Raw genomic sequence first — 25,831 nt, 5'->3', positions numbered from 1 at the left:
TAGCTTCGTAGACAAGACGTCATCATACTATATCCATCTCTCATTATCGCGCTTTTGATGTTCAGTACTCGTAATCTAGTGAATGGTTTTATTCTTGGCAATTAATTGCGCTCTATCGCTATTTATCAAATCAACTGAACTTACCCAATAGCTTTGCGGCAATCAAAAGCTGCTAACCAAGAACATGGCTGCTACCACACTATCGCCAAGGTCATCGGAGCACCAATCTTCCATCTCGAACATGATTTCACGCCTCCTCTCAAAGAAAAAGACAACCTCAAAGCGCAGAGATTCTCAAGAAGAGCAAGAGCAAGATACTAGACCGCAACTCATCCATGCGCCTGTTCCCCTCATCCTCCCCGAACACCAAGAAACCTTACTGAAACTAGGGTGGACAACAATCACATTCCCAGAAATTTCACCAACAACTCAATCCCCAGATTCGCTCTCTGGCATCCCACCACCAGGGCCACACCCACTCCAAACCGCCTACCAAGACCTCTTTTGTGCCGGCCAAGCCTTCTTCAACCTTCCGGACTCCGAGAAGCACCAATGGAAACATCGTCTCGGCTCTGAAGAAGGATGGTCCAAGATCCCCGGCGAAAAAGAATTCATCACCCTCCGCTCGCTTGCATATTGTCCCGAGATCCTAAGCGCGCCTGCGCAACGGTACTGGGAACTTGTTGGACAACACTGTTCGAATACCTTAGGTCGCATATCCACGGCACTTGGGCTCCCAGATGGCGAATGTGAGGGTCTGCGGCAATTCGTAGGGCCTTGTGCGCGGATGCCTGTGGAAGAAGAGGGCAAGACGGCGACGATGTTGAGGCTGTTTAGGTATGAAGGGTGGGAGGAGAAGGTTGTTGCGGAGGCACATGCGGATCTGGGGTTGATCAGTATGGTTGTGGGGGATACGCCTGGTCTGGAGGTTTGGGATGGAGCCAACTGGTTTGATGTGGAGAGGGAAGTAGAAAGGAAGGGGGGAAAGGGAGCTACAATGCTGGTTGGACGCCAGTTGGAGAGGTTGACGAATGAGCGGCTGAGAGCGGGTGGGCATAGGGTTGTTGCGTATGGGGAACCTCGAGGTATGTCTTCTGGGGGTGGGATAGATGGTGTAGAGAAGAGGTATCGGCACTCGATTGTTTTTGTGCTGCGTGCTCATGAGAGTACGCAGATCGATTCCGATGCGCTTGAGACTCGTATTACGGGGAGGTGGAGGCAGCCAATGAAGGGGGTTACTGCAGGTGCGCTTTACGAGATGATCAGGAGTCAGTGCTTCAATATCAATGTGGAGAAGGAGGAGAGAAATGCACAGAGGAGGAAGTTGGCGGAGGCGAAAGGAGCACAGTGAGGCAGGGTGGTTGGAGTTTTCACAGACTTTCTATATGCCTATTCCTCAAAACTGTATTACTTTATCCTGTTGGAAGCTATGATAGATATCGATGAAGAGCTACAATTTGATATTGAAACACAAGAGCTGATTGGCTTCCATGCTTTATCGTGTGTACATTATAGTGGAAAGAGATCATCGGGTGGAATTTACAGATACCAGGTCACGTGTCGATGGGTCAAGCAAATACAACCATATCCTCGCCGCAGCCTTGACGCTGTCATCCCCTTACCTTGATGCAGCTGCCGAGCATGACCACGCATCCTCCCAACCACTCCGCCCCGCCTGGCCCATGTCTGCGCCACCAATGGCGAAAGGCTGACAGCGGGCTTGCACAGCCTTGTGTTACATTTTAGGCCCAATCCAGCCTTGGCTCATTCCCACTCCAGCCTTCTTCCCTCACAGTCTTCAGGGTCCTCAAATATCTTTGTCACATTCATTCACGCATTACGCCTGATACTGCAGTTCCCGCTTCTACCACCAGCACAATGACCACCGGAACCCCACTTCCCGCTTTCAAGCACGACCCACTTCCCGAACATAAGTCACATTTCCGCCTACTCCACATCATTTGTGGTGACTTCGGCCAACACGTTGAATGCGAGATATCTACCTGGCCTATTGGCGAGGCACCGCCTTACTACGCAATATCGTATACATGGGGTGATGCCCACGAGACGAAAGAAATTACAGTCAACGGCAGTCGTCTAGAGGTGCGACGCAACTGCGAGTATGCGCTTCAGCAGGCATTTGCCACCAAGGCCTGTAAATACGTATGGATGGATGCCATCTGCATTAACCAGACGGCCGAAGAAAAGAACCACCAAGTCGGAATCATGGACCAAATTTACTCAGGAGCGAAGCATGTTCTCGCATGTGTTGGGCCCCGCGAAAATAACAGCAAAATTCTCCCGAAATTTATAAAAAAACATCGTTCATTGTTAACAGAAATTGACGGTCTTCCGCGCCCATGGTGGTACATAGATTACTCGTTCATTTTGCCTGGTGGCCACAATTATATGTTCCCTGTGCCTGCAGGTCACAATTATGTATTCCCTGTGGCTATGGATCACAAAAAGATTTTTCTCCGTTGCCTTCTCTCCGTGAACGGAAGGACGCGCCACGCCGTGTATCAGTCGTTCTGCTCATTCATGAGACGGCCATATTTTACACGTCTGTGGATAATGCAAGAACTGAATCTAGCTTTTAGGGTGTCATTTTGTTTTGGAGCGGCTACAGAGCGAGCTGAGGATATTTTGGCTCTCTTCTGGGTCCTTAAATTTTGGGCATTCTCCGGCCTCCGGTACCCTAAGCCCGAGTTTAGTCCAAGAACGTGGAAGATTACGACAATGGCGATTCTTTATTCGTCCAGTACCCCCAGTTCAGAGCTGATTGGAGAAATCCTTTGTTTATTATCAAGTTTTCGACACATGGGCTGCCCGGCCATAGACATCGAGTTTGAAAAAACAATCCCATTTGATCGCTTACGACTAGCCTGCACAGAACGCAAACAATCATTTCACAGATTATTGTTCGAAGCTCAGGCGGAATGTAGTGATCCTCGAGATCGGTTATTTGGATTACTGTCTTTTGTATATTGGCAACCTGGACAGGAACCTAAGGCGGATTATGGGAAAGACCGTTACGAAGTTGCATTGGATGCTGCAAGGCTCCTACCCGATTGTACTCTTGATACCAGACGAAGATTGTGTCGCATCTTTCAAATCACCGGAGAGGAGGCGTCTCTTCGTCGTACGCTTGGCTTACGTTCCAGCACGTCTCTGTCAACACTCAGATCGAATCATCGTGATTCTGACAATGGTGCTTTACACCAAAGTGTTCGGAAAGGTGTTTGGGGCGGTCTCGAGGTACGTGGTACTGCAGAAGCCTTGGAATCTTCCGATACATCTGGTAGTGGCGGTTTGAAATGCTTTGTGTCATTCCAAGAGCATGAGGACAGTTGTATTCTGAAGTTTAAAGATGGCCAAGACATGATTTCGTTGAGAGGACCTCTTGATACCAGGATAGGTGATTGGTTGGTATTTGAAGAAAAGAGCAATGCAAGGTGGGTAAATTATTTAGGCCTGGTCATCAGAGAATCGGAAAGCGGCAGGTACAGCCTGGTAGGCCAGATATTTATCAAAGGCTTCAGCTCCATGCCATCTCAATTATTGTTATGGAATATTGTCATCACTCGTTTTGATGCTATTTTAGACTCAGAAGATTTTATGCTGTTAGGGTGGACTGCCCATCAACTTGAGTCAAACAGCATCACGCAAGATCAGATAAGCGAGTTTGTCAACAGACGAATCTGTGCATGGGATGGGTCTTCATATTTCACAAAACAGGCGAGAATCGCACAGCTAATGCAGAGGTAGAATGGGTATTAAGATGACAAATATGGGATACGAATTCAATTCAGTGACTCTTTTCTCAACATGTTGTTCTATTAGACATCAAAGAAAGTTGCTGCAGACAGGGTGTGCGACTGTGAAAGAACCAAACCAGAACAATATACAGTCGAATTTCCGAAGCTAGTGAGGGATGTTTGAGCATCTGAAATCGTGTAACCTAAGGCTTCCCCGCGGGGATGAAAGAAGTGGCATGATTTGCTCTCTGGCGGGATAATAAATACCAATGACGTATCATTGTTTCACAATGGGGCCATTCCAGCTCATAGATGATGAATACATGCTTGGATATACGCAATTACGCGTGGTATTTTCGGGATCAATCTCGTGACTGCGGCCAGGATGGCTCTGAAAACGTTGATTGAAACGTCCGGTCAAGATAGAAACAGAGCAGGCTAGGAATCCTTGGGTCGCCGATGGCACGTGACAGGCACCCACAAACAAGTACAACTGGCTAGGATGGATGTGACGCAGCACAGGTATTATGCGACAGGCTAGCAAAGTGAATGACGTTTGCGGCAGATTGCCAAACCTGGGTTTGACCTGGTGCGGAAGAAGTGGAATTCTTGCCTAGACACGGACATGCATATGTAAGTGCGCAAGTAGGATGGTGTATCGGCAGCGAGGGGCTTGATTGAGGCGCTGGCGATGCAGCCATGAAGCGTTTGTGGAAAAGGACCGAGCCGCAACTCCTTTTGAGAGGTCGAGGAGGCAGGAACAGGCTAGCGCCGACGCTAGCGACGCATCAATGTGGTGTAACGTACCCAAACGATGTGTTTCAGAACAGGGCAGGGGCGTGTGCGTTCGGGGAAGCAGCGACCCAGCGACGACACGCCAAAATAATTCACTCTCCTTCCTGCCTGGCGGCACCACGACGACAACGACGACGACAACACCACCACCACCACCAACACCATCAATCACACCGCCTTGACTCTCAGCCGCTGCTGACCAGCCCTTCCTCCCGACCGCCTCCCGGGCACAGCCGCATTGCTATTCACTGGGCTGAACCGCCTCGCCCTGTCTCGCCCCGCCGACGGCGTCTCCGAAACTCGCATGTTTATCAGACATCCGCACCGCCTCAACTCCACACTGTCGCTCCTTCCTCGATAAACACCTACGACCGCATGCGACGCTTGCCATCTGCCGCTGGACGACGGACGCGACCTGACCTTCTTTGTTTGCATCGCCAAAGCACCCTCGAAGGGGCTTACTGAGTCCCTGCGCAACCCGCTCCGACCAACCGCGCCTCGCTTCGCTTGGCTACCACTCAACGCCCGCCAGCCTCCAAACATTGAACACGCCGCGAGGCATGAGCTAGGATGACGCGCCCCCACATCATCAGAGCAGGTACGAACACGGCCAACCCGTGTGCCATTCGACGTGCGTGGGCTAATTCATGGTGGTAGACACGATTGACCTGCAGGACAAGTTATCCCCGACCGCCCAAGACCATTCGCACCAGCCCGAGCACCCAGCGCCTCTTGGAATAGGCCCAGCCGCACCCCACCAGCAGGCCGCTATCCGTCATGTAGAGAAGGAGCGTTCTTCGGAAGAGGCGCGCCTGCACGATGTCTGGACCCACGGCAACAGCACGCTCCGAGAAGACCCCGGGTCTGACGACGAACGCACCGTCACAAACACCACAAAGGGACACCAGCCTGGGCACGACGAGCCCGCTGTGAGGCTGAACGGTGGCGCACTTGGTGACGACGATGCTGATATGCAGGATGCTGACGTGGAGGAAGACATGGACGACGATATGATGGACAAAATCTCGAGTTCGCCTTCGATTGACGATGGTGGGTATTTTTTACCTTTTAATTCCGCGACTTGGCCCGCAAGACAGGAGTCTCTGACCCCACGGTCTTCGCCGATGCCCTCAACAGTCGCTTCCTCCTCTCCTTTCACGAACACACCCAATCATTTTCCTATTTCTGTCGCCGATGCCGCGCGGCCATTTACGGCCCCAGCGTCCGACGGCTCTCTTTTGTCAACTTGTCAATTTCCCTCACTTCCTATTCCTTTTCATTTGTTCTCGTCTATGGAGAATTCGTCAACGGAGCATCATCGTGGTGAGTATACCTGGACAAGGATCACTACCGCCCCAGACAACAAGGACGACATGGAAGCAGAGGCGGGTATGAGCCCGAGGACCAAGCATTTAAAGGTAATGGAACGCCGCATACATATGATGAGGGATGATTCGCAGGCATCCCTCATTTCTGAACTCGATGAGGAACAAGTCAGGAGTACGCTCAAGCCCATCAGTCGGTCCTTGCTCGGCGCCTCAGACGACCCGTTTCTGGATTGTGCGCGCAGCCCACCTCGGATATTGAATGGAACGCCTCCACCTACGCTTCAGTACCCCGACGATGAAGACGGCTCTTGGACTACCGACAGTGATGCCGATTCCTGGGATGAGGACCTGGACCAAGACAACGATGATGCATCCAATGACACTTTCTTTTCTGATGACTCTAGATTTATCGACTCAGGTTGGGGAGGCGAATGCTTACGAGAAATAGAGGACATTGATTTTGAATTCGTCTACGCTCTACACACATTCGTTGCGACCGTCGAGGGTCAAGCAAATGCAACCAAAGGTGACACGATGGTGTTGCTTGATGACAGTAACAGCTACTGGTGGCTGGTACGGGTCTCCAAGGATAACAGTATCGGTGAGTACCGACGGCCGACGCGCCATTCCTCGCTGACCGAGTCAAGGCTATCTGCCCGCGGAGCACATTGAAACCCCCACAGAACGTTTAGCACGTCTCAACAAGCACAGGAATATTGACCTTTCTGCAACGATGCTTGGCGATACCGCCGAGAAGACCAAGAATCCACTCAAGAAGGCCATGCGGCGGAGGAACGCAAAGACAGTACAATTTGCACCACCGACCTATGTTGAGGCATCGGACTATGACTACTCCTCCGACGAGGGAGAGGGTGAACTTTTTGGAGGCCCCGAGCCCAAAGAAATGCAACAACAACAGCAGCAACAACAAGCCACAGCACAGACCGGTGATTCGTCTCAGGATGAGGGTCTGCAAGTGCAGCCGCTTAAAGTTAACGGGACAAGAAAGGACGCGAATGGTCAAGCAGAGGGCGATGCACGACGCTCAAGTGATGACTCTAACAAACAAGATGGACAAAGAGGAAGCGAAGACAACCTGGATCGCCCACTGGATCCCAAAGTGTCACGTAATGGTACTCTCCGCAACACCGACTCTTTCTTCAAGGACGACAACACCGAAACCCGCAAGATTACACTCACACCTAATATACTTCGCGATAACTCGACTCCCTCAAGTAATGGCTCTCGAGAACGCGGTCCAAGTCTAGAGAGTTTAGAGAAGAACGGCTTTGCAGACAAGGTGAAAGATGATAAGAGGAAGAAGGAGAAGAAATCAGGTATGCTCAGCGGACTTTTCAAGCGTAAGGACAAGAAGGGCAAAGGCCCGCAGGACTCCATTGACAGCGATGTCGACAAGGCAGAGGAAGTGGATCGCAGCTCGCCGCAGTCGAAACCATCGGACGAACTTGTAGAGCGGCCATCCAACGAGCAAGTGACAGCACCTGCACCCTTGAGACAGTCAAGCAAGAACAAAGCACATAAGCGCCCGAATCACCGAGATGACTCACCGATAAAAACTAAGGGCATCTTAAAGACTGAAAGTCCTACGGATATGGATGCGGATGACGATATGGATATTGAAGATGAGCCAAATACACAGCAAGCCACCTCATCCATGCGCTTGGTACCGCCAGAAAAAGAGGATGAAGATCAATCGGCGGCTGAGGAGCAGACCGCACCTTCTGTCTCCGCCTCGAACTCTACAGCCTCAAAGAACCCCTTCAGCGGTATGATTAAGTCTCAAACAGATGGAGATATGAAACGCGAAAAGGTCACAAAGGCCAAGCAACGTGTACAATTGGACGATTTCGATTCGGATGAGAGCAGTGATCCCTTTGCGGACCCCGACGCTGAACGTAAGAACAGAGAAGCTGAGAAATCGGAATCGACGGAGCGTCTCTCAGAATCACCAGTACATGTCTCTGTTGCCGACGTACAAGCAGCTCAGAAAGAAAACGGAGCAGAGAGAGACAGAGAGATGGACTCTCACCATACCCCGGGCCTATCTACAGATAGCTCCAGTCAAGAAACCAATTCGCCGATATCGACACCAACACCCGATGACAGCCCCACGAAAACCACCCAGGAGGGTATTAATGCCCCACGGTCTAACTCTGGCAATACCTCGCCTACACATGTCACATCCAACTCCACTGTTCCTGCCCCTTCGAGGCCCGCTCCCATGCCCGTTGATGAATCAGAGCCTTCTCCACCTGCTTCTTCAGAAAGCACGATACTTCCCGCTTGGTCTGACGCTTCACTGCGCGCCTACCTCGACGACGGTAGTGAGATTCGAGACATGCTCGTTGTCATCAACGATACTACAGGCGTCGTCCCAGTCGGCCCCGACCATCCCCTCATGAAGGATTACCTCGCCGAAGAGATGAAGACAATGCAAAGCTTGAGTGGCGAGCTCGACCGCTTGCTGAACGGATTAATGGAGAAGTCAATGAAAAGAGCGGGAAGTGCAGCTAGTAAAGCTAGCACGACGCGCAGTACCAGCGCCAACGGCAGATTGAGTGCAGGGGCAATGTTTTGAAGGAGTAAAGGCTGGTCCGGAGTCATTCATCATTGTTAGTATACCCAAAGGACTGGATTTTCTTTCTTACTTTTTTCTCCTCGACCGGCGTTGTCTTCGAGACCTGGGACACATCATGTGGGATGATTTCGGATTTCAATCGGGGTTTCTGGTTTGGGTTTGTACGCCTGTATTTTGTTTTTTTTTCACTATGCCCACTCACCTTTTCCCATTCTTGCACCTCTATTCTGGTTCCGCCTTTTTTGTCTTTCTACTTGCGGGGCTGAGGAATTATTCGATCTGGACGAGCTACCCAGAAATTTGTTTTTCTACTTTGGATTTTCTTTTTGTGTCCTCTAGCCCTTCCCTCTGGTTGACTGTATGGTCAAGGTGAGCTTGGGACTGCAAGACTATTCGTTACATGACCACATCTCCAATACCCCTTTTTTTTCTTTTTTTCTCCAATTCTTTGGATATGTTTGCGGCACTCGCTTATCTTTCTTTCTTTTTTGTCTGGCTGTCTATCTTGGTTCGCGTGGGGGCTGTTGACTTGTGGCGGTATGCTTCCTCTCCCCACTTTGTATTGTGTAGCATTGAACATGCTTCCTCCCTCCTGTGGAGGTGAGAGAAGCATCCCCGGAAATACATACTTTTGATCCTGAGACTTTGTTTAGATATGTCAATGGTGATTGTGATGTTGATACAAGCAAGCAAGTAATGCTTTTTAATGCATTCCTATTTGCAGGCTGAACTCTTGAGTTTATTAGAAACATTTAGATAAACTTCTTTCACTCGTCGCTATTAAGAAGACACATATAATTCCCCTGCAAACATTACGCGTATTCCCACACGTAGATATCCTCACGCCTCGACATTCTCCTTCTGCAACGCCTTAACCGGTTTCTCATCCAACGCCGCCTCCTCCGCCTCACGAATACCCAAACTCTGCGCAATATGAAACAGCCTCATCTTCTCCTCATGTGCCGTGCTATCCCCAAACACGGCATCCATCTCCTCGAGACTCTTACTCCTCGTCTCAGGAATACAGAACCACGTAAATACAAAGGCGACGAGCGCAAATCCCGCAAAGAAGATGTACGTGCCAAACCCAATACTATCCAGCATATCCGGCGTGACGAGCCCAATGATGAAATTACACATCCACGTCGCAGACGTCGTTAGCGACATGGCCTTTGAGCGGTTTCCGATGTTGTAGATTTCAGAGGGGAGGACCCAGCCGATGGGCGCCCAGGAGTAGGAGAAGTTGATGTCGTAGATGTAGATGAAGGCGATGCCGGTCCAGCCTGCGGCGGGGTGCGCAGAGAGAGTTGAGCCGTAGCCCCCGATTACGCCGCCGACGATGAGCAGCGAGATGCAGGTTCCGGCTGCGCCGCAGAGGAGGAGGGGGCGGCGGCCGAGTTTGTCGATGAGGAAGAGGGCGGGGAGGGTGGAGAGTGTGTTTACTGTTTAAACTGTTAGTGAAAAAAAAAGGGATTTGACTTTATCTAAAAGTGCTTGGGGTGGAGGTTTTTGAGGGGGGAAAGGGGGGGGGGAGTGAAGTTTACCGATTCCATAAACACCAGTTGCCAACAACCCCGTTGTCTTTCCTGACAACCCCAGCTGGGCAAAGATCGTCGGAGCGTAGTAGATAATCGCATTGCATCCGATAAATTGTTGGAAAAACATAACGCAGCAGCCGATAGCTGTGCGCTTGAAGGAGGGCCAGGTCGAGAAGAGGGTCGAGTAGCCGGCTAGGTAGAGCGACACTCCTGACTTGCCGGGGAACTTTTCCCGAGCATACGTCTCTTCGAACATGACTTCTGCTTTGATAGCTAGGTATTCTCTCTGTACTTCTTCGTCATCGGGACTGGCTCGTCTTACTCGAGCGAGGGCGCGGAGACCCGCATCTTCGTTGTCCCGCTTGCAGTAGTATCGCGGCGACTCTGGGAAGAACAACATGCCGATTCCGAGCACGAGACCAGGGAATATTTGGATAGCGAATGGGACACGCCACGAAGCGTCGCTCTGGCCGGTACATCCCTCCGGACCCACGTCGTTGATAGGATGGAAACTTGGTTTCGAGGCCGTGCCGCCTGTGTAAGGGATATCTGGCGCGCACCGCGTCCCGCCAATGTACTGAGTCCCGTACTCGAGCCAGTAGGAGATGAGGATACCGAGGGTGATTGAGAGTTGTTGTAGGACAACGAGTGTGCCTCGGATACCTGCTGTGGAGACCTCGCTCATGTACATGGGGACGATCATGGTGAGCATGCCGACTGAGAAACCGGCGATTGCTCGACCTATCGAGACGTCAATTAGCTTACTCATACATGAAGAATTGGAAATGGAGTGTTACATACCAGCAAAAGCCATTGGAATATCGATGGCACCTGCCTGAAGCGCAGACCCAACGGTGAAGATGACGACGGCAATTATGATTGAGCCTTTGCGTCCAAAGCGATCTGCCACTGGACCGTTCACGAGCGAGCCAAACCAAGCAGCGAGTAGTAGAGTCGATACGAACCAGCCCTTGAATGAACTGTCGAGGGCAATTCTTGGAAAGGCTGCAGCGAAAGACTCCATGGTGAGGACTCCAGAAATTACTCCTTGGTCATAGCCGAAGAGAAAGCCACCAAGTGAGGCAAACTGAAAGTTTTAGTTAAAATCTTGGATGTGAACAAAAGGTGTCCTACAGCTGATAGGCCAAGGAGGTATGGGTTCTGTCGTAGTTCCTTGTACACATCCTTCTTCTGGGCAGCCCCAGAGCCGATTGCATATCCTGAGTCTGACATATTCGCAAGCTCACTAACAGTGCGTCAACTGACTTGCTTGAAGGGATTTAGGATGCAAAGAACAGGATACATCACAGCTCCCCATCGTCCGTATATGTACATGCTCATCATCGAAAGACCTTGGAATATCACAAAGGCATCTCCAGTCACACTACTTCGGACCACAATAATCCGACCATACAGCAACCCCAAATCTGCTCCACTGGCATGCAATGCAATGCAGTTCTGTCTGAAATTTTCCCCGCATGGAGAGAATTACCTGATTCATATGTTAAAACTGGGGATCGAACATGACTTGCGCTCGGACTACTATGCTCCGAACCCCACAAGAAACATAACTTGCAGAGCACCGGTTCGCGTGACGTTGATGCTTCGAACTTTTTGATTCAACTTTTGCAATTAACACATCTCACCTAATCTCCTTGCTACTTTTTGCCTTTTCATTTAATAATCCATCAACCCGTTCCAGCCTCAGGAGATGACGAACGATACTCGTGTGGATAAGCTTCCTGCAGCTATCCTAGACTTGGCCAAGCGCACGGAAGAGCTTCTCGCTCGCCAAGCCTCTAACCCCAGTCAACGCATGCTCGTTGCGCTTGCAGGTGTGCCAGGAGCGGGCAAGTCAACAGTATCCGATGCGCTCTTAATCGAGTTAGCGGCGCGAGATATTAAAGATGTTGCCATAGTGCCAATGGTAAGTGGCAATCACAGCAAGTGCCAGGGGTTCTGACGATATCAGGACGGTTTCCACTATACTCGCCAAGTTTTGTCGACTTTTGCAAATGCAGATGTAGCATTCAAGAGACGCGGTGCTCCCTTTACTTTTGATGCAGAAGGATGCGTTAAGCTCGTGAAGTCGCTCAAGACTGCACCCGTCACTACAGATGGCGAAGAAGAATTGTGCATAACTGCGCCGACCTTTGATCATGCAGCTAAAGATCCAGTCGAGAATGGGATAAGCATTTCTTCCCGCACACGCTTTATTATCATCGAGGGCAATTACACACTGTTGAAACAGAAGCCGTGGGATGAGATTGCAGGGATCTGCGACGAGAGGCACGTAATTACCCTTCTTTGACGGCATAGACCTTGACTAACATTGCGTAGGTGGTTTGTCGATGCACCTGTGGAAGCCGTTCGTGATCGCTTAGCCCAGCGTCACCTAGCTGCTGGAATTGAATCATCAAAAGCGGCGGCCATTGCCAGAGCTGAAGAGAACGATATTCCCAACGGCGAGTTGATACGGTCATTGCTAATCAAGCCAGACGTGATCATTGAGAATCGATGGGGATTTTAGATCCAAGCGCACACTGGAGGCTAAAGGAGACTGATACTCTAGAACTGCGTAGTCGACAAGTCCCAGTCGAAAGAGGTGAACAGCTCGTTGGACTCGATAGACCATGGGAAAGTGCTCAAAGCTTCTTTGTCCAGCTCAATGTTCTGGAGCGTACCCGAACTGAAATCATCAACGGATACAACCTGGTCGAGAATAGCGACGCATCTTGCTGAGAGTGAATCTGCAACGAGATGTTCGCGGAACGTCTTCCTGGCTAATCGCACATCTTCAAGCCAGGTGGGCATTTCTTTGGCACTTGGGAAGCTGATTATGCAAAGTGTGATGACTAAAGCGGAATGGAAGAGGAAATATCTAGAACAACCAATCAGTTCCCAATCCTTGATGTAATCAATATACTCTATACTTACGTTGCGTACCATCCTTCTAATCTACTCGGTTCGTTCATCGTGTACTGATGTATCGAAGTGACAGTAGAATGCGCGGCATCCAAACAAAGCCGCTTACACTCGTCTTGGGCTGATTGCGTTGCTTCGTCAGGAATCTGGCTGCGCTCTGAAATTGCACGACGAAGCAGGATTTGTCGAAAGATGATGATTTTGAGGTTCCAGAACCTCCACCATAGTCGCGACCTTGCGAAGAGATACCATCGGGCTGGAATGTATGGCTGCTGTGACAACTGAAAGTATAAGGGTACCATATGCGCCCATGCCTCCATGGTAGTGTTAAACGCGAGTGCTGCTTCAGCTGATAAACTGGGCTCAGCCAACAATCTGTTTGTGATGTGGTTGGTATGCATGTGGAAGCTACTCTGTTCGCGAAGCGCCGAATAAATAGTTGGAGTATCAAGTTCGATGGGGAGCTGAGTAGTCTGAGGAGTAAGTGCCTGGCTCAGGTCAGTTGTGTGTAACTCGTCTTTGGTCAAATAGAATATTTTACCTCGTCATTTATGTTGAGAGCGGGGTGTACGCTCATGGAATCTTGATCGGGTAACATGACTGCCCGTCCGAAAGTCGTAGAGGCTCCGCTGTCGAACACATACAAGCCCCACCAGACTCTGCGTCTCGACTCGCGTTCGATTAGGCTAATATTCCAATGCGGAAGCTCTCGGTGAAGAGCTAGACTCAGCGCTGTGCGCACTGCGAGACCTAGCAGATTCCATCCTGTGTTTGGGCTGTTGCGTTTCTGGCTAAGATTACTCAGCAACACAAGTGCTTGGACGGAGGCTAGGCTGGCGGCTTCAAACACCGATTCATCCTGGCCAACCGTGAGTGCTCGGCGGTACAGGTAGTCTTCAAGGCCGACTTGGTCATTATTCACAGTCCACGCACCAAGGGCTATAATTGCGTGGTATAGCATGTCCCAAGACTTTTTCGGTGGCCGCGGAACCACCTCGTAGTACTGCGCGCGAAATGTTGCCTCATGAACGAATGGGTACACAACATGATAATTGAGGAAGTATGCGTCAATCAGGCTGCCCGCAAGCTGCTTGACGAGAGCAGAATGTGAGACGTGCGACGAGACCAGGACCTTTCTGAAAGACGAAGACGGTTCCACGGCATGTTTCTGCGGTGGTGCTCCGGTTTGATGTAGGAACCCAGCCCAATCTAGCAAGCAACGCAGAAACACGACACCAGAAGTTGAGCCTGGATCACGTTAGCACCGTATGATCTTGTCGGTGTGGGTGAGTTAACCTAGGTATCCTACCCCTGTAGGCTCTACGGAAAGGGCGGCCATGCCATCGGTTAGCCCGTCTATATTGAGGTCTTCTTCTTTCCAGTTAAATCCGTCAACATCGTTTGGCACAGCTTCGGGAAGAGGAGGTTCATTTGAGTTAGATTTAGTGCTGCCCTGAGGGCTGAGCGCGGCATCTGGTGTTCGCGACGGGAGAACCTGTGGGGTTGGGATGGCTGCATTGGGAGAAGAAAGGAGCTCTTCAATATCGACACCCGGTACCAGCTGAGCGACCAGCGCCTCCAGACTGTGTAGCCGTTTCTCTACACTCGTAAGGTACGCCCTGGTCAGTGGCGATCTGATAATTTTGCCACTGTAATGACATTGCGCACCGCTGTGGGCACAGGCAGTGCAGAAGGGTGATTCCTTAGAGCATTTGAGCTTCTTTGCGCGACAGCGGTCGCACGACAGGGCATCCTTTGGTCTTCGGTGCTCCATGCATGAGACGAGCTTAGTGTAAAAGAGGTGGGGACGGAAGGAAATGCAGAGAGAATCGGAGCACCGAGCAGCAACGCGTCCGCTGATCTCTACGGAGATCGGACCGACGGGCTGAGCCACTTACAGCCACGCTAACCACCCCGCCTCTGGGCATTCCGGCATATGCCTTTAAATGGTCAATGTACCAACACAGCAGCAGTTTGGAGGAGAAAATTGTCGCAATCAGGGAAATTGAGGAGATTGAAACTATACACTCGGCTAGTCACTAAGAGCCGGACCTTGCATTCGCAACACTTCCGCCATGGCCACTTCTCCCAACCAGCTTGATCGTCTCCCTTGTTGGGCTAATCACGAGATTGCTCGTGAAGAGCGTCATAAAGGAGAGTAATCAGGCACATAATCGTGCAGGAGAAGAATGGTATGGCATTCAAGAACTCTTTGTGGAAAAGGGGAGAGGCGGGACATTTTTCACCAAGGAGGCCTATATAACGGCCTGGGAAAGACGGTTAGGACAACAGTCCAATAGTGCAAGAAGTACGAAGGACAAAGGAAAAGCATCGTTGGTCTTAAATTTAATTCGGCGGCAATGCATGATATGTTACATTGGGCTGATTAAGTAATGCTAAAGACTCGGCTTAGTTGCGCCCCCTGGTTAGAGTTTCGAAAACTTAGGATTGTACTTAGTCCTGTACAAGACATTCATACCATTCGCGACCTCGAAATCCCAATTTGCAAAGCCTTTCGGTTTCCCTTGTCCATCACTCTGCCAGAACCCCACAGCCCACAGTCGCGCGTGATGCTGGCCCACCACTACATCGTCAAGTTTGGCCCAATCGGCCATTAGATTATCCAAGAAATCCTGTTTTCCCTGGCTGGGCGTTTGGGTCTTAATTTCGATCCAGTGCCAGGGAATATTTTCAGGTCCGTAGATACCTAGGTCTACACGCCTTCCGTCACCATATGGGTACTCTTCCCGTTGTAGGACTGCTTCGGTCGTGTCGGCTTCCACAGATAGGTAACAGCCTAGATCGGCTTGTACCCAGGCCTCCCAGCCGTAGTCTAGAGCGGCTATGCGGCCAACTTTGTAGCTGTTGTCTTTGGCCCGTCGTAGTATGGCCCTTTTTAAGGATTCTGGATTATCGGGGGCGAACTTGCTCATGGCGTTGGCGTGCTGGGTGCTAGGCTTGATCGTTAGTTACTTCAAGCTAATATCTTATACTGATAGAGAAGAGAGGAGCGTACATCTAGTCAAAGCTGATGTTAATTGACTAACGACTATGATCAATCATCAATTTGGCTGGGAATCTCTCGAGTGTTATTCGACTAGGCACTTAGATCAAAAGCTACAAAATCGCTCCCCAAAGTAATGCTTTAGACTCGAGTGTGGAACACTCACTGACTTTTATAGCCATCCCTCCTCTTCCTCTTGAGTCTCCTAATTCTTATCGATCAAGTCAAGACACTCGGAGTATGCGAGATCATGTGAACCAGGGTAATAACACGCCATACTCTAAGCTCCGTCCTTATGCAAGCGAATTCACATTTAAGATCCCTGCAAAGCGCTAGCAGAACGAACTTACTTAAGCGATCTATACTTATACCAAAGCGGCCATGCGCTAGGACCGAATGGACACATATAAGCCTAATCCAATACTTGCCGTTGCTTTTTTCGGCAATAAGAAGGACATGGCCGAGTGCCACCACCTGGAAGGGGCTCTCTTTCAACGCCATGTGGGCTGGATTGGTCCAGCCTGCCGGCCTTGCCGCCCGCCCGCAATTGCATGAACTGCTCTGTGCCGCCGTAGCCCATAGTCTACCTTGGAATCTTGGACAATGTCAGTGTAGCACATCAAAGGAATTGCCGTACTTATGTTGTACTTGTAAATACGAAACATACCGTCCAAAGATATTCTGACTGATGATTGTCCACACGTAGCAACAGCACACTCATTCCATATTTGAAAATCTAAAAAATGGTGTGAAAACGATCCACGACTGGATTTTTTATTTGTGTTCCAGGGCAAGAGCTCTAGGTTTAAGCTCCAGCTCAGAATTTGGGCACACTACTTGCTCAATGCAATGTGATGTCCGTAATCACTACACCATCACGATTATCAGTGTCAATCAGAATTGGCTCAGACTAGCCCAATCCGTACCCTTTTCGCGAGATACGAGCCAAGATGCCCAAAATATGTTCTAGATTTTCTTCGCGGGTTCGCCGAGTACCATGTATAAGGCTGAGCATTGTCGACTAAGCGTAGGGGTCCCACCAACGAAATCTGCATCAGGCTGCGTCAAGGTGGGCTGTACTGGAAAATTAATGGGCAAGAAGTATTACACGTGATGGTTATTTTACTGAAAGTTGTCTAGGCCAGCATATATTGATTCGTAGTCATGGTTCGGTGGCGAGCTGAGCGCTCTTGGAAGTTGTGGCTTGTAGTCACCTGCATGGGAAGCAAATCCGCGGCTTGCAATCTATTCTAAATCAGCGAGATTTCGACTTTTAGAACACGTGACCTATATAGCTGTGGGTAGATTCGCCTCCTAATATGCCCATATAAGAGGGAGTGTGAAGGCCGCTGAGTGACCTTTCTTTTGTTTCAATTTCTTCATCATTTCCCTCATAACCCAGTGCAATTAACTCCGACCTCCTTTTTATTTGATTCATACAATTAAACCAACCAACACCATGGGAAACTCAATTTCGAATATGTTGAAGGAGGCGGATAAGGAGAAAGAGGCCGCCGCCATACAAGAATTGGAAATGTTGCAAAAGATGATCGATGCAGTCCTAGACAAATATGAGGGAGAGATCACAGAGTTAGCATAGGCTCTCTCAAGCTCAAAAGGTTCACTTGCTCATAAGTTGATGCTAGGAAGTTCTTGAATGCAGATAATACAGCGAAGACTGAAGTACCCGGAATCCGTGCCCTTCGCAAAAAACGTTTCTCAACATGCAAGGTTTCAGATAAATTATGTTGTTGAGATAGGTAACTTCTTTCCTCAGTGCTGATATGTGGCTTCTTTGTAGCCTGCAGATGAAGTTAATGATGCTATCGATAAATTTTTTGGAGCTGCTACGGGAGGCAATACGAAAGTCAAACTGGTCGGTGGATTTAAGGTATGACTTGGCTCAATAAGCTTATGACCAAGCTGAACTCTTGGGATCTAGGCAGTCGTAAATGCTGCACTAAACCAGTTCCTCGGCAACACGGAAATCGGCGTCACAGATACAAAAGAATACTTCATTTATATGCACCATAACGCAATCATCCGCATTGATCTTAGAGTAAGTCACAATCTACTACTAAACAGCATCTTTGTTAACAATAGTAGATGTGGCGGTGGAATTTCCATAGCGACGGCTTCAAGAAGGTTGAAAAAGGTGTCCTAGGATGTAAGCGTTCGAACTTTTCCATCTCATAGTGTACTTGACTGACCAATTGCATAAGATGTCTTCTGCGTTTCAGTAGTTGATATTGGCGCTCTGAAGACTGCAGAGTTTGTTTACCTCATAAGTGAATACGCTGGTAAGGTTATCCGAAATCTTATCACCCAGCTTCTAATCTAAACTCTTAGGTGATGAGGAGGGCGAAGTCCAGCAATACTACGACCAAATGGGTAAAATCTATGACGCCGCACGCAAAATGCAACAAAGCGAAAAGGCCACCATCACGGCGAAATAGTATCCATAAAGTGACACTGTCCTTCTTTTAAATACAAAATGTTAATAGATATGCCTATCAAAACTTCGACTATTATATCAATATGCAGTCAAATCACGGCCTCATAGATCCTTCAAAAGATGCTTGTCTTTATTTCTGCTTGTCAAATATGACACTACAGTTGAGCAGCAGATTTGAAGCGAAAATATCGACTGTTTAGGGCTCGCGAACTGCGAAAGTATTGCATTTTCTCCAACGCCAAAATATCGGAGGATACCGCTGTAACCTCGACCAAGACGTCCATATACGAGTCTCTCTCGTTCGAGAAAGGGTGATTCCGTAAGGCCAAACTGCTTGACGACAGCATCGAGACGTGCAACAACCGCTGTATTACCTGCGCCTACCAAATTCTTGGCATCTCAACCAAGCAGCCAGTGTATGACAGACTCCTGCATCCTCCTCCAGGTTGTGTCCGATAGCTATGGCTAGAAATAGACTCGAGACGATGATGGTAGTTAGTGGAAATGATTTGGATAAAACGAATGGGTCCGCTTAGAGAGATAATATGAGGTCGAAGTGAGGCGCTCCCTCCCTCCAGCGGTCAAATTACTGCAACTTGGTGACTGTAAAGCACACAACAAGATGGATGAGCATATTGCGGAACTAGAAAGCCTCAGAAACCTATTCTGTACAATACGTTCATCATGTGAAAGAAAAGGCCTGGTATTGGTGGCCGCGCCTAACGTACACTACACATGCAGGAAGTCCGGGGTTAGTAGCGTCGGCAAATCTACAACGCCTCAACGTACCCACAACGCCATCACGCCATCCTTTTCCTTCCTTTTCCTTCTTTTCCCCATAATGCTCCAAATATCAAGCTTGAGAGATCTTCTTCAAGCCGTCTACCGATATATGCATGTCAATGCCCATTAAACCATTACACCATCACCAACTTCTTAACTTCGCCGTGTGGGGATCCGATTACCTAGCGCCAAAAGTACCACTTCACAACCAACAGAAAGAAACATGAATATATATCATATCGAGAATTCATGCACGACGAAAGTCAACATTTGATTTTCCCCGTATTTCCAACTAACCAATCCACAATGTCACAAACAACCACAACCGGCGTGTCCACCGCCGAAACCACCACCACCACCATCCCAACCACAATGCGCGCCTGGCAATGGACAACCTGCACCACAACCCTCGAATCCGCCATCCAAATCAACAACTCAGCCCCACTCCCCACATCCCACCGCCCATTGTCCTCCGGCGAATCCCTAATCCGTGTGTACGCCGCAACCCTCAACCAAGTCGACTTCAAGTTCGCCGAGCTGCCCCTAATCCCGCGCCTCGCCATCCGCAAACCCGCAACTCCCGGTCTCGACTTTGCGGGCCGCGTCATCTCCACTGGTCCCGACTGCTCCGTCAAAGTCGGGCAATTGGTATTCGGGAAGTTGGAGCCCAAAACTCAGTTTGGGACGTTAGGGGAGTACATTGTTGGGTCGAGGGTGGGTACGGTTCCGATGCCGGAGGGGTTGGAGGTGGAGAGTGCGGCAGCGATGGGGGTGTGTGGGTTGGTTACTTATCAGTGTCTTGCGAGGAATGTGAAGAGTGGGGATAGAGTGTTGGTTAATGGGGGGTCGGGCGGGACGGGCACGTTTGCGGTGCAGATTGCGAAGGCGTTGGGGTGTCATGTTACGGCGACTTGTTCGGGTACGTATGGTTCAAAGTTGGGGTTTGCAACGAGGTGTGCTGACTAGATACAGGTGCGAACGTACAGCTTTGCAAGGATCTGGGCGCGGATGAAGTGATTGATTATCGGAAGAATGATGTCGCCGCGGTTCTTGCGAGTGGGTCGAAGCAGTATGATATGATTCTTGATAATGTTGGGCATCCATCAGAACTGTACTGGAAAGCCCCTGAGTTCACAAAACCAGGGGCAAAGTACGTACAAGTTGGATCACAAGTTAGTCTATCATTCCTGTACGACCTCGCATTCCGGTTTTTGGTTCCGACATGGCTGGGTGGGGGACAGCGCCCGTTTTCATTTGGGTTCGCTTTGACGAACTTTGACGATTTTACCGCGCTAGGAAAGCTGGTAGCGAGCAGAAAGGTGAAGCCGGTGATAGATGAGGTTTATGAGTTTGAAGATGTACCGAAAGCGTACCAGAAGTTGAGAACGGGTAGGGCAAGGGGGAAGATAGTGGTGAGAATGGGTAACGAAGAGAAACACTGAATAATGAGACGGTTGTGAAACCTAAATGCCTTTAAGTTCACAGGCATGAAAGCACTTCTAAAAAAAAGTGGCTCAACTCATGTCCATTGCGTTACTTCGCATTGGTGTATGATATGATAGTAGGAAGAGAAAAGACTTCTCGTCCTCTTCTTACCAAAAAAAGTTCAACATAATACATACGTTCTTTTCCATCTTTTCTCAACAAGCCCTATTAACGCCAAAAGCGCCCATACACATGCATGTGTCTCCACCCTTTACGGTCCCTTAATGCATCTTCGCTCTCCTCGCCTTTCCTGGCCGTTTGCTCGCACCACCGCCACTGCTGGGCTTACCCTTCATCTTGCGAACAGAGAAACCCCGGCCATCAGCGCTAGACTGCGCATCGTTGCTCTTAGAATGCCTCTTCTTGCCCCCGAAACCGTATTTTGCATCTTTCTTCTGGCGCTTAGCGTTGAACGCTTTGCCATCGGCGCCACCACGGCCGGCGCGACGGTCAGACTTGGAGTCCTCGGCTGTAGCAGCAACGTCAAAGAGATCTTCTTCGTTGGTGGAGGTGATATCTGCGCCTTGTCGCTCTGTCATATCCGTTAGCATATACATGTCTTAGCAAGTGTGCAAAGCAACGTACTTCGCTTGAGGGTGTTGATTTTCTCCATGGTATCCCGCTTTTCCTTTGCCCGCTCCTGCATCTTTGCAACCTGGACTTGTTTGCCAAACTTCTTCAAGTCTCTCTGCTTGCGCGCCTCAGCAGCCGCCTTCTTGCCAGCCGCGGCATCAATCAGCTTCTGCTTGATCTTGCCCATGTGCTCGTCGCTCTTGACCATCTCCGCAAAGTAATCTGCCGGTCGTGAAAATGGCACACCCTCCTTCTTGAGCTTTTGCCGGGCCTCCTTGACAGACGACAGACACTGCTTGTAGAATGCGAGCTCGCGGTTGAGGTCGTCTTCGACATCGGGAATCTCGACGGGCTCATCCGTGGTGACGGATTGATGTTCTGAGAAGGCGAGCTTCGAATAGGGCAGTTGTATGCGGTGCAGGGCGGCGGTGAGGGCAGCGGTGTTGTTGATTGTGAGTCGTTGGTGGGGGATGATGTCGCCTTTGTCTTCCGAGGCGATCGAGTCGAGATCTGAAAGCGCAATGTCTTCTTCGTCACCCTCGTCGTCATCCTCCTCTTCGTCGTCGTCCTCGCCTTCTTCGTCATCTTCAGCCTGCATCTCCTCCTCATCCGAGCTAATGTCGCTCTCGCTGTCGTCGAGGTGCGAAAGGTCGAGCGCAGGTCGCTCAGACGCCTCATCGTCATCGCTCTCATCCTCGCTACCCTCAGTCTCCCACTCGACCTCTTTGACGGCGGGCGCAGCCTTTGGCGACTTGCCTTCCTTCTTATCTTTCTTGTCCTTCTTCGCTTTGCCATTGACCTTGACCTCTACCTCATCGAGCGGTACTCCACCCTCCTCATCATCCTCATGCGCCTCATCCCCATCGCGCTTCTGTTTCCGCTTCTGCACCTGCTTCTCATGCTTGCGCTGCTTCTCCAGCTTAATGTTGCGCCCTTGCTGGTGAATAAGCGCAGTCTTGAGCTTACTTTTCCCCATAGTTGTCGTATGTTTTTGTGCGCGCAAATGAAAAAAAGACACACAAAGTCAGAAAGGAAGATTGTTGTAATATCGCACAAAAAAAAGTGGAAGTTGCAATCCTGGCGGGCGCGAGGAAACAAAAAACGTTAGTGTCCAAGCTTCACCCAAAATTTCAATTCCCCCAAAAGTTCCCAAACGGCAGAAAACCAACGCTAGAGCATCTCTCACCGCCTTGACAAAATAGGAAACTGACCGCGGCGGACGAACAACGAAGCACGTGCTTTCGTGTTGTGCCCCCCCCCCCCTTCACACCGCCCGCACCGCCCGCACTGCCCGTAACACGCGACATCGATTACAAGTTTACAGTCCACCAAAAAAAATACCACCCTACTCCAAACCTAAGCATACACTTTTTTCTTTCCCCTTTAAAGCAAACTCACACCATGGCAACCCCACAACCCCTAGGCGACCGCTCCCAAAGCGACACCGCAGTACGTTTCTTCCCTTCTCCCACCCACAACAACCATTCCCCTTCGACAAACTAATAAAAGCCCCACTTAGTCCGTCTCCTCAAACAACCCCGAAGCATCAGGCGAACTCACAGCCGTAGTAGACGACCTGCTCAATCAGTTGAATACAAAGTTCAACTCGATAAGTAGCGAGTTGCTTTCAAAAAGTAAGGATTAATTAAACACTCTCAAAGGGGGAAAGAGAGAGAATGGGAATGAATGGATGGCTAATGATTTTTTTGTGTTTTTTCTTGTTACAGTGGATGATATGTCAAGACGACTTGATAATCTCGAGGCTACGATTCAGAGTGGGGATGGGAGTAAAGGGAGTGGATCGGGGAAATGAGAAATGGTGGGGTTGGAATTGAATAGGTTCTTACGGACATGAAGGGCAGGTCCTCACGGTTCACATGTTGATTGGAGGTAGAGGGTCAATAACATGCATTTACAACGCTTGCAAATTGATATTTCAGTTTGATACATCTACAAACTATTTTATTCCATGTCCTTTCTTGTCATTTCCTCGTGGCGTTCTTGCACCACATGTATTCTTATCCTGTTTATCATAATGCATCCACACCAATGGTATCAACATCTCTCCAACGTCATCCATCACTACATGAGACGAGTCGTCTACAACTCAGTCTTCTCCTCTTCACCAATGAATTTCCTCAGGATGTTGCTCCTGCTCACCAAGTCATCCATCTTCTCAGGTGCGAGGTTGCCCTTGGCAATGAGGCCTTGCAGACGCTTGAGCTCCTTCTCAGCGTACTCCTTGTTGGCACCAATCTTCGAGAAGACCTTGACGTAGTATTGTGCGTACTTGTCCTGCAGGGTGGCGGCAAGAGTCTTGGCCTCCTCGGCTCCGTCAGCCCATGAGTCCTTGAACTTCTCAATGACAGCGTTGAAGGCCTCGATAGTACCACCAGTGGCATCAAGACCACCACCGACAGCGCGGTGAGTGCCAGCGTTGGCGTTGAGGAAATCGATAAAGTCCTTCTCGGCACGAGCACCATTGTATGGGAGAGCCTCGGTGGAGCCCTTGGCAAAGTACTTGATGGTAGGGTAGCCAGAGACACCTTGTTCCTGAGCAAGGGCCTTGGAGTTCTCGGCTTCGGCGTCGACCTTGGCGATCAGGACATCGGGCTCGTTGACAAAGTCGTTTGCGAGAGTCTCCCAAACAGGGGCGAGGGTCTTGCAGTCTGTATGCACGTCAGCGAAGGGCAATTTGATAGATTGGAACCACAAAACGTACGTCCGCACCATGGAGCAGTAAAGGCAACAAGCACATTCTGGTCCTTTCCAACCTTCTCCTTGAAGCTCTTGTCGTCAAGGTACACGACCTGGCTGGGAAGCTTGGCCTTGATCTTGGGCTTGACGGAGGTGTTCTCCGTAATGAACTTGCTCAAGCTCTCAAGGTCACGTCCGCCCTTGTAATCGACAGGCTTGTCGGTCTTTCCATCAAACCACTTGAGGGTGGGGAAACCTGAGACGCCATAGCGCTTGCCGAGCGACTTGTGGTTATCCGCATCAACCTTTGCAACGCTGACCTTGTCACCAGCGTGCTGGAAGACGGTGGCAAGTTCCTCGTAGACGGGGGCGAGGTTCTTGCAGTGACCGCACCAGGGGGCAAAGAACTCTACAAGGGCGGGCTTGCCGGACTTGAGGACAACATCGTCGAAGTTGGAGGGGTTGAGGTCAATGACGGCTTCTGCCGAAGCAATGGCGGGGAGCAGCGCAATGACCGCGGGTATGAAATTGCGGAACAACATTTTAGGGTTTGAGAGGAGGAAGCTCAAACGGTGCAATTGGGAGCTCCAAACTTATGTTGAAGAGCGGTGGGGAACACGGAGTCGAGCTAGAGGGCTTGCCTCCAGGGTCCTGCGCTGGCGATCGCTTAGCACGCAAGGTGTCCTCTCTTTACCCAGCCATCTGACCAGGGTTTACAAATCCAGCGTCACTACAACGAATGGGTTGATTTCAAATCTTGCCACACAAAGCAATTGCTGATGTTAGTCTTGAATGTGGGTACAAACACGTGAAAAGATTACTGTATGGATAGCATAGGCTATTCTCTTCCTACAGAGCTACTAGCCACCCCGCGTTCTAACTCGAGTACGGAATGCAGCATACTAAACCCATCAAAATGCAAAAAATAGATTATATTCTCAATTCGGGGGTATCATCACACGACACTAATTCAACGACATCTTCCAATGATTTCCTCCGGTCATCCCATAACTCCCACTAACTGTCTTCTCTTCCTCCTCTCCCTTCCCATTCTCAGTCGCCTTCTTTGCCTCCTCAGTCTTCTTCGCCTTCTCTTCCATCGCCTTAACGTCCCCGCCAGCCTTCTCCACCATCGCCTTCAACCCCCTCACATCCGCACCCCTGACTTCCTCAATCTTCTTCCCGTCCTTGAATAGCATAAACGTCGGCATAGCCGTAACCCCATATTGCCCCGCTATTTCGCGCTGCTCGTCGACATTGACTTTGACGAAAGCGAACTTTCCGGGTACAGAATGTGCGTTGGAGAATTGGTTGTAGACGGGTGCGATTTGTTTGCATGGTGGACACCAGGTTGCGTAGAAGTCTGCGATGAGATAGGTGTGGGCGTTTAGGAGGGTGCGGAAGTGAAGAGGGGCGGAGATTTCTGTTGGCATGGCTGTTTTGGATATTTGGATGTTTTCCTTTTGATGTAGTACTGAAATGCGACTGTGGAGTTGTGTAAGGTAGGTTGGGGGCAGGGTCGTTTTGAAGTCGTGACTTTTTTAAGAAGTTGCAATGTTGTAGAACATTCTATACGTACTGAGCAAAGGACCTTCTCGCCGGCCCCAATTTGTAATCGACGCAAACATCACGTGTCGCTCCACTTGCTTCTTGTGGTAGTCGGTGATAGTAAGAAGTCGAGTTCTGATTACTTACACGGAGTATATTTGCACGTTAGTCACATAGGCCCAAAAATGCCTTTCATATCACACGTATCCCGCACACAGTACACCCATTCTGCCGCACGCGATCTTAGAATCGAACATACGTATAATTGACACACGCGCTGCAAGGACCGAAAATATCCAGAAACCAGAAATGCAGCCCAGCCCATAACGCCCTCGCTATGCAA

General features: G+C 49.8%; 14 protein-coding genes across 14 annotated transcripts; 7 read left to right on the top strand and 7 right to left on the bottom strand.

Annotated features, from left to right (window-relative positions):
- Nucleotides 1-184: 184 nt before the first annotated feature.
- COCMIDRAFT_90437 (uncharacterized protein) lies at nucleotides 185-1,351 on the top strand (the record flags this gene model as incomplete). The annotated part of the gene is made up of 1 exon (XM_007688007.1): nucleotides 185-1,351. One exon carries the CDS (start codon nucleotides 185-187, stop codon nucleotides 1,349-1,351), a length of 1,167 nt encoding a protein of 388 aa, XP_007686197.1.
- A 527-nt stretch (nucleotides 1,352-1,878) lies between these two features.
- On the top strand, nucleotides 1,879-2,268 carry COCMIDRAFT_54705 (uncharacterized protein; the record flags this gene model as incomplete). Its single annotated transcript, XM_007688006.1, has 1 exon — nucleotides 1,879-2,268. A coding segment is annotated over one exon (390 nt), but the record flags the coding sequence as incomplete, so codon positions are not given.
- A 2,855-nt stretch (nucleotides 2,269-5,123) lies between these two features.
- On the top strand, nucleotides 5,124-8,480 carry COCMIDRAFT_90618 (uncharacterized protein; the record flags this gene model as incomplete). Its single annotated transcript, XM_007688005.1, has 4 exons — nucleotides 5,124-5,151; nucleotides 5,211-5,603; nucleotides 6,309-6,482; nucleotides 6,529-8,480. The coding sequence occupies 4 exons, from the start codon at nucleotides 5,124-5,126 to the stop codon at nucleotides 8,478-8,480; spliced, it is 2,547 nt and encodes an 848-aa protein (XP_007686195.1).
- An 840-nt stretch (nucleotides 8,481-9,320) lies between these two features.
- Nucleotides 9,321-11,251, bottom strand: COCMIDRAFT_90478 (uncharacterized protein; the record flags this gene model as incomplete). Its single annotated transcript, XM_007688004.1, has 4 exons — nucleotides 9,321-9,922; nucleotides 10,025-10,759; nucleotides 10,820-11,105; nucleotides 11,153-11,251. 4 exons carry the CDS (start codon nucleotides 11,249-11,251, stop codon nucleotides 9,321-9,323), a joined length of 1,722 nt encoding a protein of 573 aa, XP_007686194.1.
- Nucleotides 11,252-11,397: 146 nt separating this feature from the next.
- Nucleotides 11,398-11,628, bottom strand: COCMIDRAFT_90619 (uncharacterized protein; the record flags this gene model as incomplete). Its single annotated transcript, XM_007688003.1, has 1 exon — nucleotides 11,398-11,628. A coding segment is annotated over one exon (231 nt), but the record flags the coding sequence as incomplete, so codon positions are not given.
- Nucleotides 11,629-11,729: 101 nt separating this feature from the next.
- COCMIDRAFT_35163 (uncharacterized protein) lies at nucleotides 11,730-12,548 on the top strand (the record flags this gene model as incomplete). The annotated part of the gene is made up of 3 exons (XM_007687973.1): nucleotides 11,730-11,945; nucleotides 11,991-12,307; nucleotides 12,359-12,548. 3 exons carry the CDS (start codon nucleotides 11,730-11,732, stop codon nucleotides 12,546-12,548), a joined length of 723 nt encoding a protein of 240 aa, XP_007686163.1.
- Nucleotides 12,549-12,586: 38 nt separating this feature from the next.
- On the bottom strand, nucleotides 12,587-14,717 carry COCMIDRAFT_90565 (uncharacterized protein; the record flags this gene model as incomplete). The annotated part of the gene is made up of 4 exons (XM_007688002.1): nucleotides 12,587-12,899; nucleotides 12,956-13,431; nucleotides 13,485-14,191; nucleotides 14,240-14,717. 4 exons carry the CDS (start codon nucleotides 14,715-14,717, stop codon nucleotides 12,587-12,589), a joined length of 1,974 nt encoding a protein of 657 aa, XP_007686192.1.
- A 652-nt stretch (nucleotides 14,718-15,369) lies between these two features.
- COCMIDRAFT_24791 (uncharacterized protein) lies at nucleotides 15,370-15,876 on the bottom strand (the record flags this gene model as incomplete). Its single annotated transcript, XM_007687963.1, has 1 exon — nucleotides 15,370-15,876. The coding sequence occupies one exon, from the start codon at nucleotides 15,874-15,876 to the stop codon at nucleotides 15,370-15,372; it is 507 nt and encodes a 168-aa protein (XP_007686153.1).
- Nucleotides 15,877-17,406: 1,530 nt separating this feature from the next.
- COCMIDRAFT_90454 (uncharacterized protein) lies at nucleotides 17,407-18,403 on the top strand (the record flags this gene model as incomplete). The annotated part of the gene is made up of 7 exons (XM_007688001.1): nucleotides 17,407-17,537; nucleotides 17,594-17,697; nucleotides 17,756-17,838; nucleotides 17,890-18,006; nucleotides 18,054-18,114; nucleotides 18,170-18,247; nucleotides 18,297-18,403. The coding sequence occupies 7 exons, from the start codon at nucleotides 17,407-17,409 to the stop codon at nucleotides 18,401-18,403; spliced, it is 681 nt and encodes a 226-aa protein (XP_007686191.1).
- A 1,154-nt stretch (nucleotides 18,404-19,557) lies between these two features.
- COCMIDRAFT_90501 (uncharacterized protein) lies at nucleotides 19,558-20,627 on the top strand (the record flags this gene model as incomplete). The annotated part of the gene is made up of 2 exons (XM_007688000.1): nucleotides 19,558-20,104; nucleotides 20,158-20,627. The coding sequence occupies 2 exons, from the start codon at nucleotides 19,558-19,560 to the stop codon at nucleotides 20,625-20,627; spliced, it is 1,017 nt and encodes a 338-aa protein (XP_007686190.1).
- A 264-nt stretch (nucleotides 20,628-20,891) lies between these two features.
- Nucleotides 20,892-22,219, bottom strand: COCMIDRAFT_24788 (uncharacterized protein; the record flags this gene model as incomplete). Its single annotated transcript, XM_007687962.1, has 2 exons — nucleotides 20,892-21,202; nucleotides 21,256-22,219. The coding sequence occupies 2 exons, from the start codon at nucleotides 22,217-22,219 to the stop codon at nucleotides 20,892-20,894; spliced, it is 1,275 nt and encodes a 424-aa protein (XP_007686152.1).
- A 425-nt stretch (nucleotides 22,220-22,644) lies between these two features.
- On the top strand, nucleotides 22,645-23,056 carry COCMIDRAFT_35157 (uncharacterized protein; the record flags this gene model as incomplete). The annotated part of the gene is made up of 3 exons (XM_007687972.1): nucleotides 22,645-22,692; nucleotides 22,763-22,877; nucleotides 22,971-23,056. 3 exons carry the CDS (start codon nucleotides 22,645-22,647, stop codon nucleotides 23,054-23,056), a joined length of 249 nt encoding a protein of 82 aa, XP_007686162.1.
- A 287-nt stretch (nucleotides 23,057-23,343) lies between these two features.
- On the bottom strand, nucleotides 23,344-24,482 carry COCMIDRAFT_35156 (uncharacterized protein; the record flags this gene model as incomplete). The annotated part of the gene is made up of 2 exons (XM_007687971.1): nucleotides 23,344-23,912; nucleotides 23,966-24,482. The coding sequence occupies 2 exons, from the start codon at nucleotides 24,480-24,482 to the stop codon at nucleotides 23,344-23,346; spliced, it is 1,086 nt and encodes a 361-aa protein (XP_007686161.1).
- Nucleotides 24,483-24,905: 423 nt separating this feature from the next.
- On the bottom strand, nucleotides 24,906-25,373 carry COCMIDRAFT_90600 (uncharacterized protein; the record flags this gene model as incomplete). Its single annotated transcript, XM_007687999.1, has 1 exon — nucleotides 24,906-25,373. The coding sequence occupies one exon, from the start codon at nucleotides 25,371-25,373 to the stop codon at nucleotides 24,906-24,908; it is 468 nt and encodes a 155-aa protein (XP_007686189.1).
- Nucleotides 25,374-25,831: the final 458 nt, after the last annotated feature.

This window comes from Bipolaris oryzae (genome assembly GCF_000523455.1).
Source record: "Bipolaris oryzae ATCC 44560 unplaced genomic scaffold scaffold_36, whole genome shotgun sequence".
NCBI lineage: Eukaryota > Fungi > Ascomycota > Dothideomycetes > Pleosporales > Pleosporaceae > Bipolaris > Bipolaris oryzae.
The sequence above is the reverse complement of the archived record's forward strand: the minus strand, read 5'-3'. Positions and strand labels throughout refer to the sequence as shown.